Genomic DNA, 14,367 nt, shown 5'->3' on the forward strand with positions numbered 1-14,367 from the left:
GGAATAATGATGTTGAAATGAAGGTCCGTGAAAAGAAACGCCTCTACTATAAAATTCTCGACAAAAAAAGGCCTGCTAATTGGCAAATTTATAAGAATGCCAACCGGGAAGCAAAGAAAGCGGTCGCTGTCACCCGAGCGAACCATTACAAAAATCTTTACGATAAACTGGACACCCGGGATGGCGAGAGAGATCTGTATCGACTTGCTTTAGCAAGCCGTAATGAACGTACACAGGATATCGAACACTGTTGCGTTAATGACAAGAACGGTACTTTGCTTACTGATCGTCGAGCCGCGACGGATAGATGGCGAGAATACTTCGAGCAGATTTCAACTGAAGAATTTGCTCATCCTCCACTTCCATAATCAGTGCCAACATTTGGAGCAGTTCCACCTGTCAGCGCAACTGAAGTCGAGGAGGCAATAAAACAAATGAAATCGGGGAAAGCAACAGGACCCGACGACATCGCATCAGAGCTCTGGAAAGCGAAGAGCTGGGACTCAACGCTGTGGCTCAGTGAATTCTTTAACCGGGTTATTCAGGAAGGAAGAACACCATCTGACTGGCAAGAAAGTACCACTGTTCCAATATGGAAAAAGAAAGGTAGCCCGGCAGAATGTTCAAATTACCGTCCGATCCGTTTACTTTCCCATACCATGAAGATTTTTGAACGCATTCTTGACAACCGTATTCGTGAAATCGTTGAAATAACCGTGAATCAAGTCGGATTTGTCAAGAACTGCGGAACTACTGACGCAATACACGCTGCGCAGTTACTCATGGAGAAACACCGTGAGAAGCATCGCCCTCTTTACATTGCCTTTCTGGATCTAGAGAAAGCGTTTGACCGTGTACCACACGAACTCATCTGGTATGCTTTACGACAACACTTCGTGCCAGAAGAACTCGTGCGCTGGGTTCAATTGCCCTACCACGATCCGAAAAGTAAAGTTCGAAGTATGGCGGGTGTATCAAAACCGCTTCGTGTCTCTGTTGGAGTTCATCAAGGAAGTGCCCTCTCACCACTCCTCTTTGTCCTTGTTATGGACAGCGTCACACGGGATATGCAACGTCCAGCGCCCTACACACTGCTTTATGCAGATGATGTTTTCCTAGCATCTGATAGCAAAAATGATCTCGAGCAACTTGTTCAAAAATGGAATGATCGCCTCATGCAACACGGTTTCAGATTGAATTTAAACAAAACTGAATTTTTGACGACCGATCCCCATGAAACAGGCACAATCACTGTCAGCGACAGTGATCTGCCCAGAACTGAGCGATTTAAATACCTCGGGTCAACGCTATCAGCCAATGGAGAGCTGCGTTATGAAATTGCTTCACGCATTAACGCAACCTGGATGAAGTGGCGTTCCACAACTGGTGTTCTTTGTGATCGACGTATCAACGAACGTCTCAAATCTAAAATTTACCGCAATGTCGTTCGTCCAGTCGCTCTCTATGGTTCTGAGTATTGGCCGAACATAAAAGACAATGAACGACGTCTTGCGGTAATGGAGACGAAGATGCTACGTTGGACTAGTGGCGTCACACGTTTAGATCACGTCCGAAATGAGGATATCCGCGATCGTTATGGGGTTGCACCGATCGTGGAAAAGTTGCGTGAGAGGCGTCTTCGATGGTATGGTCACGCAATTCGTGCAAACGATAATTCACTTGCAAAGATTGGTCTGAACATCGAAGTCGATGGTAAACGACCAAAAGGCAGACCTAAGCAACGGTGGCTTGATACGCTGGATGGAAAGCCTCGAGGTTGCACCCCTGGAAAGACCGAGGAACTCGCAAGAGCCTTTCGAAAAATGCGCATTGATGTCTGCGCTCTGTAAGAAACCCGATGGTCTGGTGCCAAAAGCTGCGACATTGAACGCGAACGCAGTAAAAATGGCTATAAACTTCTCTATTTTGTTAACCCACACTCTCAATATGGTGTTGGCATTGCCATCTCATAGGGTTTCCGTGATGCCATTAAAGATGTCGAACGATTTGATGATCGGCTGATGAAGCTCACCATTATATCAGCTGATCGCACTATTCACTTCTTCACCGCGTACGCACCACAGACAAGTCGACCTGATGCCGAGAAAGACGCCTTCTGGCAACTTCTCGATGAAAAGACTTGTCACGTGCTTGCCAACGATTATATAATCATTGCCGGCGACCTTAATGGTCATGTGGGTGAAAAGGCAGATGGTAACAGGTGCCATGGGGGAAAGGGGTTCGGAGCGCGCAATGAGGATGGCGAGCGTATAATCGATTTTGCGGACACCCATGACCTTATACTTGTGAATACATGGTTCATCAAACGATTGTCTCACCTTCCTACATTTTGTAGTGGGAAAAATAAATCGAAAATCGACTATATTATCATAAGACGCCAACATTTTACCACTGTCACTGCTGCAAAGTAGAGAGAGACCATCGCACCTGAACATCGGTCGTTGATTGCTGTCCTGCGAATTCGAATAAAGCCACCGATAAAACGGTGTGAGGAACGCACTGGCCCGCGACGCATTAAATGGTGGCGATTTGGTGAGAAGAAAGACGAAACGATCTCACTCATACGATTGCCGACCATTACGAAGTGGAAGAATCATGGAACCAAATGAAAGACACAATCCACAAAGCGGCCTCTGCAACCTTCGGAGTCACCAAGCTGGGTAAGCGGTACATCAACCGAGATACTTGGCTTTGGAATGATGATGTTGAAATGAAGGTCCGTGAAAAGAACCGCATCTACAACAAATTTCTCGACACTAAAACGCCTACTAATTGGCGCTGTCACCCGAGCGAACCATTTCAAAAATCTATACGATAAACTGGACACTCGGGATGGCGAGAGAGATCTGTATCGACTTGCTAAAAGTCGTAACGAACGCACACAAGATATCGAACACTTCTGTTGCGTTAATGACAAGAACGGTACTATGATTACCAACAGTCGAGCCGCAACGGATAGATGGCGAGAATACTTCAAGCAGATTTCAACAATCATTGCCGACATTTGGAGCACTTCTACTTGTCAGCGCAACAGGTGCTCAGAGGTGGCGGTGAGGAAGATGGGGCGGCAACCCTATCGGCCAAACTAAAACCAAGTGGTCGAGGAGAACCTCCATAGTGGTGGCACCGGAATACGCTGTAATTACTTTGGCTTGCCGGCCGTGATTCAGTAGGCGAATGCTCCAAAGACCTAATTAGGGCGATCAGACCCGAGTCTGCACGGGGACTCATCTGAAGTGGCAAATTGGTCACGAAACCTTACCTGGAGTATACTGGTACCATGGGAACCGGGATAGCCCCTGGACCCTCATACTTCGGGTGAACTCCCATTGTATGTGAGTACAGCTCTGTTGTTTGCGGTGGGCACCCCTAGTGGGAGTTTCATGGTGGTTGTGCTCAAGCGAGAAGAGATCTTCGGGCCTCGGCCTGGTGCTGCGTTTCAACACGGGTATCGTACTCCTTAGTTCGGTACAGATTTAGGTAATTCTTGCATCCACCACTATGAATGCTAAGCCGTGCAGTTGGTATAGACCGGTACCGTTGTTGCTTGTCTCAGCGGGGCTCTGATTGTGGTCACAAAATCAATCCGTGTCTGAAGAGGACCGTAGGATTAAGTCTCCACGACAGGTACCTACGTTAAACACTCATGGGCTTAACTGTCAGTGCAACTGAAGTCGAGAAGGCAATAAAACAAATGAAATGGGGGAAAGCCACAGGACCTGACGACATCGCATCTGAGCTCTGGAAAGCGAAGAGCTGGGATCCAACACAGTGGCTCAGTGAATTATTGAATCAGGTTATTCAGGAAGGGAGAACACTATCTGAGTGGCAAGAAAGTACCACTATTCCAATATGGAAAAAGAAAGGTAAATTACCGTCCGATCCGATTACTTTCCCATACCATGAAGATTTTTGATTGCATTCTTGACAACCGTATTCGCGAAATCGTTGAAATAACCGTGAATCAAGCCGGATTTGTCAAGAACTGCGGGACTACTGACGCAATACACGCTGCGCGGTTACTCATGGAGAGACACCGTGAGAAGCACCGCCCTCTTTACATTGCCTTTCTGGATCTAGAGAAAGCATTTGACCGTGTGCCACATGAACTCATCTGGTATGCTTTAAGACAACACTTAGTGCCAGAAGAACTGGTGCCCTGGGTTCAATTGCCCTACCACGATCCGAAAAGTAAAGTTCGAAGTATGGCGGGTCTATCAAAACCGCTTCGTGCCTCTGTTGGTATTCATCAAGGAAGTGCCCTCTCACCACTCCTCTTTGTCCTTGTTATGGAGACCGTCACACGGGATATCCAACGTCCTGCGCCCTACACACTGCTCTATGCATCTGATAGCAAAAATGATCTAGAGCAACTTGTCCAAAAATGGAAGGATCGCTTCATGCAACACGGTTTCAGATTAAATCTAAACAAAACTGAATTTTTGACGACCGATCCCCATGAAACAGGCACAACCACTGTCAGCGGCAGTGATCTGCCCAGAAGTGAGCGATTTAAATACCTCGGGTCAACACCATCAGCCAATGGAGAACTGCGTTATGAAATTGCTTCACGAATTAACGCAACCTGGATGAAGTGGCGTTCCACAACTGGTGTTCTTTGTGATCGACGTATCAACGAACGTCTTAAATCTATAATTGTCGCTCTCTATGGTTCCTATAAAAGATAATGAACGACGTCTTATGGTAATGGAGAGGAAGATGTTACGTTGAACTAGTGGCGTCACACGTTTTGATCACATCCGAAATGAGGATATCCGCGATCTTTATGGGGTTGCACCGATCGTGGAAAAGTTGCGTGAGAGGCGTCTTCGATGGCCTCAAGATTGCACCCAGATCAGGCATTCGATAGAGCCAAATGGCGAAACCGATCACGACGAGTCAACCCCGCTTGTGAACGGGAAAATGCTGAAGAAAAAGAAGAAGTAGGTGTGGTTGACGGTGTGGTTAATGCCATACCAAGGGATAAATGGCAATAATATATATTTAATTTAATCGCTAGAAACACTATAATATAAATTGTTTCATTTTTTTTCTCCAAAAATATGTTATATAACGTAACTGAAAGTAACTAAAGAAAAGATAACTGAAAAAAGCTAACGAAAATATAATTTAAATCAAAAATCAATGAGGTAAAGAAGCTTAACAAATATCATCAAAAGTTGACGTGTAATATGTTATACATAAGTTCTGTCAGTCGATGCGTATAGCGAGAAATGTTAGGCCGTCGAAACTGGTAGCAATGCGCACGGAGAGTACTTAACCATACCTCACTTCCATCAGACTTTCAAGTTCCGAAGGTCAGTAGCGCGTGAACGACAACACAATGAAGTTCGGTAACTACGAAACAAGTCGGAATACCAGAAGCTCGCGCTTCGGGTGATAAAGGATTTGTGTTCATCTTATGTAAGAAACTTCAACGCATATTTTTCTATCCGTATATAGCTACAAATCCAACATATTCCTTCATATTTTGCCCGGTAAATCTCTAAAATGTGGAAATATACTACTACTAGATTTCGTAGAGATGCACCACTGTTTGTGTTTTATTCAGCTTTTTCGGTTGGATAGGATCTGAGAACAAGTCCTGTTACACTTTTTGTGGGTCATATTTTGAGCCTTCACTCCCCTTGGTTTCACCCAATATGAGATATGGAATCGGTTTTGAAAAGTACTAATTGAGACCTTTCATTTGATACACCACATGACCACATTTTATGAAAAAAAATGTTGTACTCTCCATTCACGTATATGCGGAGCCCCCCTTAAACCTAACACAAAATGGCGCCACTTGCTGTATGTAAAGGGAACAACAGATCACACACTCTTACCAATTTTCGTGACAATCGGTCAGCCGTTTCCGAATAAATCGGGTGTGACAGACAGGCAGACACCGACTCTATTCTAATAAGGTTTTGTTTCACAAAAAACCTTAAAAAGAAACGCGATTATTGTGTTGCACCAATGTGGGACTATACCGAAAAAGCTCCATAGTTTGTTAAAAAAGCTACTGGTAAACGAACGATTGGTTTTTAAAACGGTGTCTGTCTGTCACACTCGATTTATTCGGAAACGTCTAGACCGATTGTCATGAAAATTTGTGGTGGCACCTTTCTGTGTTAAGTTTAAGGGGGGCTCCCCATACATGTGAATGGGAGGGTGCAAATGAAAGGGCTCAATTAGTACTTTGCGAAACTGGTTCAATATTTGATATTGGGTGAAACAAAAAGTGTAACAGATCTCGTTCTCAGAACTTATCCAACCGAAAAATCTGAAAAAAATCACAGTGGTGCATCTCTACGAAATCTGGGCCTCAAAATATATCCGGTTCCGATATCTGCACAAATAAACTTAATAATAGTATATTTCCACATTTTATAAAGTTACCCGACACCCCCCCCCCCCCCGCCTTACGTTCATCCCACAAGTATAAAATTTGGCATGCGTGTAATGAAGAATATAATGCACAGTTTGGACAAGTTTGAAATCCAACTATTATTAACAAAGTTATAGGGGGTGAAACTTTGCAATTTTTATGAATTTCGAGCACTCTACAATCTGCATAACGTCGTCAACACATATCAATTCGTCAATACCACAACGAAATGAGTTCTTATGAATTGGGTCCCAGAGAATTATTTTGTTTTAGTTTTTTAGTTATTTGTCAACCAGACATGTCTGTATGTAGGTATATAGTATATGCGTGCTAATGAATTGCGGGTAGTGCCTAATTCAAATAGATATAAGAAGTAAATCGGAAATATGGGTACGATCAATTTATATACGTGCATATATGTGTACACTCTTCGGAAATAGGCAGTTTGTTTATTTAGGGTGAGCGTAATATCTGTGGCTGTAATATGTACGTATGTCTCGTAGTTTGGAAAAATATGAAGGGTTATATTGGATTTGTAGCTATATACGGATCGAAAAATGTGCGTTAAAATTTCTTACATAAGATGAACACAAAACCTTTATACCCGAATCGCGAGCTTCCGGTATTCCGACTTGTTAGGATATTAGTTCGACACCGCGAAACAGCTGATGTGGTTGACAGGCCGCGGGAAGGGCGCCCGCGTTCCATACGTCGCACGAATATCACGCGTGCTGTGCGTGAGCGTGTTCGCCGCAATCCTCTCCGCAAGCAGAAACGAATGTCGGCGGAAACGGGCGTTTCAACTCAAAGTATGAGTCGTATTTTGTGAGAAGATCTCGGTCTCGGTGCGTACCGGCGGTGCATTAGCCATATGTTAACGGGCATCCCATATCACGGAGTAACTGATATTTATTTCTGCGAGGCCGGCGTCAAAGCCAATGCGAGCGTGTACGATAAGATGTTAGAGAATGTAATCGAGCCATTGAGTGAATCTCTAATCGCTGGAAAGCTGCGGTGCTTCCAGCAAGACTCAATCCCCGCCCACAAAGCCAAGATAATTCAGCAGTGGTTAGCGCGCATGTTTAATTCATAACCGCGAATGAATGTGCTTCAGGCAACCCAGATTTGAATCCTCTGGACTACAGCCTTTGGGCTGATTTAAAGCAGACTGGCTGCGATCGAACTTGCACCGATTTGGAGAGTTTGAAGGCCGGCATCGTGCGTGCAGCTCGAGAAATAATAATAAACGAAGATGCAGCTGCGCATCTTCTTTCCTCCGTATGACCCTTATAAATATTTCGGTCTTTATCATTTGCCATATCTCGTCATACCCGACTCAGGTCAAATGTTTTCTTTCACAACATGTCCTGTTGTTGAATAATAAACGAAGATGCATTTGCGCATTTTCGCTGTTCAGAATGACCCTAATAAAAGGATAGGATTTTACGTAGATAAGAAGGATTTTACGTAGATAAGAACCATATGTTAATATGTGTTATGTACTAGATAGTTTCATAGAAGATAAGGAACATATGTATATTATGTAAACAATTTTAAGGAAATATAAATACGAGGTAACCGAGAAGGAACCTAAGTCTTGTTTCGATATTACAATAGTCTTGTTTCTATATCACAGTAGGGAAGTACTAAAAGAAACAACTGTGTAACAAATTCATACTAAGTGTGGTTACTTAACTTAGCTGCTAGTGGCGGCCATTTTGAATAATTTCTTTTTTCGTTTGAAAGCTCTATGTTTCCCTTCTCTATATATCCAATTAAAGTAAAATAATGAAAAGTAGCATTCGATATCATAGTTAGTGTTGCCTTAAGGCTTGAAAAAGTAATAGTTATTGTAATCGTTTACTACAATTTCATAGTATTTCGCCTAGCATTTCTGTTTCTATTTTCCGATCCGATGTTGTTCAACCCATTTTTAAGAGATTGTTTTCATGAAAATTTCAATCAATCAAAATCAAAATATGTACAACCTCAACAAAGCAACGCAACAAAGCCAAACTCAAAGTTATTTGTGACAACTCAAAAGAATCAACCGAACCTTTTACAAAAGCCCCTTTAACCTTAATTCTATGGTTTCCATCGGAAAATTCATCCTCTTTATCAGACAAATATGCACAGCCAATTCTACGTAAAAGTTTGAATTTAATTTCAGTTTTTTACATTGTTTCTAGTCATTGGTCAAGTAATTAAGCATTGGTCAACACGATCTCATATGTTGAGAATCATTTCCACAATAGAACTGCATTACATTGATCCAATGGCTGCAAATACTAATAAACTCATTAATAAACTACCTGTAGTGACCTTCTTTGAACGTACAAATTGAATTGTCATTTCTTTTCATGAGAATCTCGTGATCAGAATCATTATAGATTGCTTTTGGATTCTCGTCAATTTGATAGTGACCCAAGTACATTGATGTTTGAGAGCGCCTTACTGGCATCTTAGAAAAATCGCGTTCCAGGGAGGTAAGCTCTTCTTTACAAACAGTCGATTTATTATTGCACCCTATCAACTTCGAGTTCCTGATTGCAATCTCTGCAATCTCTGCTTCCTTTACAGAAATTTCGCATTCGTTGGAATAATGTTTGCTGTCTCCGTCCTCTACTTCGAAAGATATTTCGCTATTTTCATCAACATGACACCTAGAGGTATTGAACCAATGTATAGTAGTGGTTCTATTTAAACCTCACAGAAAGTCAATGCTAACGTTAATGTATAATATTTCATCTTACCCTTCACTTATTAAAGATGAACTCATAGTAGTCGAAACCATTGAGATATCCGTATTACCTGCGCCTTCCTGTGCATATTCTTTCGATTTAGATGTAGACCCGCAACTTCCCCCATCTGATAAGCTATTCATAGATTCGTCACAACTAAGTCCTGAGTATTTTTCTCGGTTCACCGCTCGTTTCGACCTGATGAGTAAACATTATAAAAGTTTCCAGCATGTTATTGGCAATTTTTATTGGTCAATGAATGTGTCAAGCGTATTATTAAATTAAGTGATCAAATATGAATTTTACAAATTTTACTTCAAACATGGTGCTTTGTATTTGGTCCGAGCTTGCAATCGTTCCTTTGCTACATTCACCGAAGGATTATACTGTGAGTTAGCAATCCGTGCTTTTTCCTTACACCATTCCACGTGTCGATCATATGCTTTCGGACCAAAACTCCTCCCGCAATGGGGGCATGGTTCCGCAGTTGGTACTAGACGACTGAGGATCGGCTTTGATTTCTCTTTTGTTGCACTGTTCACGACTGGTGCAGACGAGACCGTCTTTTTTGCTGGCAACGTGACTTTGGCAACATCATTCTCTTTTTTTTGCAACAGTGGTGTTGTGCCCTGTAATAAATAGCGCATTTAGAGAATTTGATTGGAAAATGTTTCAAAAGGTTTAAAAAATGATCAGACGTCAAGTTTAGGTATTATAAAATAAAATATCTGTTCCTAGTAAGGAAACAGTTTATAGTAATTTCATAGAAAACTTTTTCGGTATAAACTGTACATTTCCAATAGAGTAATTACAATCGATTGTATATTTCCTTTGCGAAAGAACAGATTTCACACATGCACCTTCAACAAATTTATTTTGGTAAATCCTTCCCATAAGAAATATACATATTAGAAACAAATAAATTATATGAACATATTTTTTCGGGGATTTTATAAATCCTGAACAAGCCAGCAGTAACGCAATGGGAGGCAATAAACTGTAATTTTTTCGAAGATGGTATTTAGCAAAGGGAAGCAAATCCATCATTAAATTTATAGATAATTCAATAACAAGAGGTAAAATAGGGAAAAGCCAGTGAAAAGATTGAGCACTGTTGTGAAAAATAGAACCGAAAATCGATGTGCATTCCAGGTCAAATCAATCCTGTCAGAACCTTTTCCTCCGCCGTTACCAGAGACCGGTATGTTAGAAGGTAATACTCAGATAGGCAGATCTTAATGAATCTGATCTTCGCGGCATGAATAATAACGCGAAGACGGGAAAGAAAACGACATGTGCGCATGCAGCAACCTTATTTCTGATTGCTACAGCAAAAATTGCTATAAACAGGACAAAATGTCAGGAAACAATTTGCTGCCCTGCGGGAGTGCCTGCGGAAACAAAGCGTTAGCAATCTGAATCGAAGCTCGGGTTTAATAATCAAGGTTTTCATGATCGGTTCCTTCATTTGGAGTGCACGAGCGAGTCTACATCAAAGTAGTTCCACCAGACAATACCAGCTATTAGTTCTGTCGGCCAGCTCAAGTTCCTCATCCTGAACTTCGAGCTGAATAGGGCAGAGCATGTCAAATATTGGATAGCTGGCCCTTGAAGAAAAGCAGGAGGTGACATCCGCATGCTTAATAAACACAATCCAGCGATTGATCTCAGACACTGCAGGGTAAACTTCATGAATGCCAAGAAGGATAAATCCACAAATGTGCAAGATTTCAGCTTGGTATTCGCACTGGACCAAACGAGTGCTGGAAAAATTGAAACTCGATCATATTAGGAAACGATAGAGTGTCATTTTTAGTGGGATAATGAAGACTGATGATGGTCTTGTGCTAATGCAAAACAGAGCGAATTGAAATATGTTTACTGCGCTTCTTTGCATCTGATAGAATCTAGTTAGATTTGATCAAGAAACGTTACGTTACGTGTCGAAAATGCGCAAAAAAAGGTCACATTGCAAAAGTCTGCGAAGAAAATCCCAATTGTCTATTCTGCAGACAAATAAACGACATTGACAGCGCCCATATCACAGGCAGCAGCACATGTCCGGTGTATAGGAAGGCGATCGACACTATGCGCAAATGAGGTTCCTATAGCTAAACCTGAACCATTGCCAAGCGGCTCAGGACCTGCTCTCCCAGATGATATTTGAAAACAAAATCGATGTTGCTATTATCCGCGAACAGTACAAAAATCTAGACAGTGGAGTTTGGGTCGCGGATAAGAGCGGAAAGGCAGCGCTATGGACATGCGGAAATCGGGCCATAGAAGGAAACACGAGGATCCTCGAGAATGACTTCACTAGAGCAAAAATAAGCGGAATATCTATTTACAGCTGTTATGCGGCTCCAAGCATCACGACAGATGAGTTCCATTCTTTGGTGGAGAGGCTAGCAACGGATGCACACAACCATAGCCCTAAGATAGTGGCTGGCGATTGCAACGCATGGGCTGAAGAATGGGGCAACCGAGAAACAAACGCAAGAGGACGTATATTACTTGAAGCTCTTTCTCTTCTGAATCTTGTAGTTGTTAACACTGGATGCGTGAACACTTTCCGTAAGAGAGAAATGGGGTCCGTGATAGATGTCACTTTTGTCAACCATGTTTTAGCTAAGGATCTCCAGTTGCGACGAGCATGTGACGCATCCATGCCAAGGTATATTGTATCCCAGAAGCGAGCTCCGAACTTTTGGTGGAATTCTGAAATCGAAGAATGCCGCAAGGCCAGCCTCAAGGCCAGAAGGCGCAGTCAGCGAAATAGAAACCGATCTGGATACGAGTAATTACATAAAGAATATAAAAACGCTCGTAAGAAATTACATGTGACCATCATAAAAAGTAAAAGCGAACACTTGAAGCGGCTGTGTAATGAAGCTGACACGAACCCTTGAGGTGGTGCCTATAAAACCATAATATCAAAAGTTAAAGGCAAACGCTCCCCACCGATCTCTTGCCCTACTCTACTTAATGAAATAGTAACGGATCTTTTCGAAAAATGTGAGTACCGCTAACCTTCGCATTGTCGAGATAGACACCACCGAAGTTCCCATGGTAAGTGAAATGGAGGTCTTCGAAGCTGCGGGTAAAATTGTTGGAAATAAAGTATCTGGCTTGGATAGCATCCCCAATAAAGCTCTCAAGGCAGCAGTCAAAATAGCTCCAAATATGTTTGCCAAGGTGTTCACCACATGCCTTAAAGAAGGAGCATTTCCTACACAATGGAAGAAGCAGAAATTAATACTAGTCCCCAAGCCAAACAAACCTTTGGGTGAAGCTTCTTCCTACAGGCCGATATGCGTCCTAAATAATACTGGCAAACTATTCGATCTATAACAGATTAATTCGAATTGTCGAAAAGGATGACGGTCTCTCCGAAAATCAGTTTGGTTTTCGAAAGGGAAGGTTGACAACGGATGTACTTGTCCTAGTAGCTAACACAGCTAAAACCGCACTTGACAAGGGCAAATGTTGTGCAGTGATTACACTTAATGTGAAGAATGCCTTCAATTCCGCTAGATGGAGCAAGATACTTGAGTCCCTAATCAACTTAGGCGTGGGGAAGTACCTGGTGCGCATCGTTGCCGACTTCCTAATCGATAGGACTCTGTGCTGCGAATCAGAGAAGGAATGAACTCATACCAAAAGACATGGGGAGTTCCACAAGGGTCTGTCCTAGGGCCACTCTTGTGGATTATTATGTATAACGGCGTACTGACGTTAGACCTTCCTACTGGTGTGGCCTACATTCGTTTCGCGGACGATATGGGTGTGACGGTTGTTGTACGCCTTCTCGAAGAAGTCGAGCTTTATGCAAATGAAGCAGTCTATGAGATTAAATCCTGGTTAGAGAATGCTGGTCTACAGCTCGCAGAGCATAAGACAGAAGTAGTATTTATTACCAAGCGGAGAAAGTGCACTTCCATGAAGATCAAAGTTGGAACGCAAACAATTCATTCCAAGCCTGCACTTAAGTACTTAGATGTAATGATTGACCAGAGGTTAAATTTCAGATTGCATGTGGAGGGTACAGCAACCAAAGCATATAACATCGGAGCGCTGGTTGCGAGGATGCTACCAATTATAGGTGGCCCAAGGCCGAGCCGTCGACTCCTTATTTCGAGGGTGGTCAGTTCGATCCTACTATATGCAGCTCCAGTATGGGCAGATGCACTGGAAAATATAGCAAATAAGAGAAAGATTGGAGTTGCGTATCGCATAACTGTACTCTGAACATGTTGCGCTTACAGAACAATATCCAGCTTGCGTGATAGCAGGAATGGTCCCGCGACGTAATACCACATGGGAGTCCCGCGGGGAGAGTGAAAGGAGAAGGAGGTGGTTTTAATGGGTAAGAGTCCCACATAACCGTGTGGCAGGAGCCTGCGGTAGGTTTTGAAGCTTTCCACTTTCCATCGGAAAAAAAAACAGACAGACAGACAGACATTGCCCTTCATCTCCGCAGATCACGTGTCCCACCCTCTTGCTAAAAATCATCCAGGGGTTATTCCCCCAGCAAGAGGAGAGCACTGACACATTCCAACCACCTCTGAATGTGACGGCAATCCCTCCAGTCATCAGAGATGAGCTGTTGGATATCTGCGGTAGAATAGGAGACAATAAAGCGCCGGGCCTGGACGGAGTACCGAATAAGGCCCTTAAGCTTACAGTGAAATCCAGACCGGGCATGTTCGCTGAGTTGTTCGAAGCGTGCATGTCCGAGGATATATTTCCAGCGGCATGGAAGCGGCAGAAGTTGGTACTTCTGCCCAAGCCTGGTAAACCTCCAGGTGAACCATCCTCATACCGACCCATATGTCTTCTGGACACAGTTTGGAAAATGCTAGAGCGGGTAATCTATAATAGATTACTCCTAATTGTTGAGAGCCAAGGCGGCCTTTCAGATCGGCAGTACGGTTTCCGAAAAGCCAGATCAACCATTGATGCCATCAAATTGGTTACTTGGTTGGCCGAAGATGCAATCCACGGAAAGGGTAGTGCCAGCAAATATTGCGTGGTAGTAACCCTGGACGTGAAAAATGCAATCAATTCGGCCAATTGGAATCTAATAATCTAATAATAAATCCCTAGCGAAGGTTGGTATTCCCGACTAACTCGCTGCTATCGTCGATAGTTACTTAACTGAAAGGAGGCTCTGGTATGACACCGATGACGGACCCCAGGAGTACGTTGTTT

General features: G+C 42.9%; 1 protein-coding gene across 5 annotated transcripts in view; it reads right to left on the reverse strand.

Annotated features, from left to right (window-relative positions):
* The window catches only part of LOC119656262, an 86,586-nt gene that overhangs the window by 19,537 nt on the left and 52,682 nt on the right, over positions 1–14,367 (reverse strand). For all 5 annotated transcript variants that reach the window (XM_038062683.1, XM_038062684.1, XM_038062682.1 and 2 more), the window contains 2 exons: positions 9,472–9,785; positions 9,169–9,354 (listed from right to left, as the gene is read on the reverse strand). In XM_038062683.1, the coding sequence (XP_037918611.1) occupies positions 9,169–9,354; positions 9,472–9,785 (500 nt within the window). The remainder of the gene's footprint in view (positions 1–9,168; positions 9,355–9,471; positions 9,786–14,367) is intronic.

Source organism: Hermetia illucens, chromosome 4, assembly GCF_905115235.1.
Source record: "Hermetia illucens chromosome 4, iHerIll2.2.curated.20191125, whole genome shotgun sequence".
Lineage (NCBI taxonomy): Eukaryota > Metazoa > Arthropoda > Insecta > Diptera > Stratiomyidae > Hermetia > Hermetia illucens.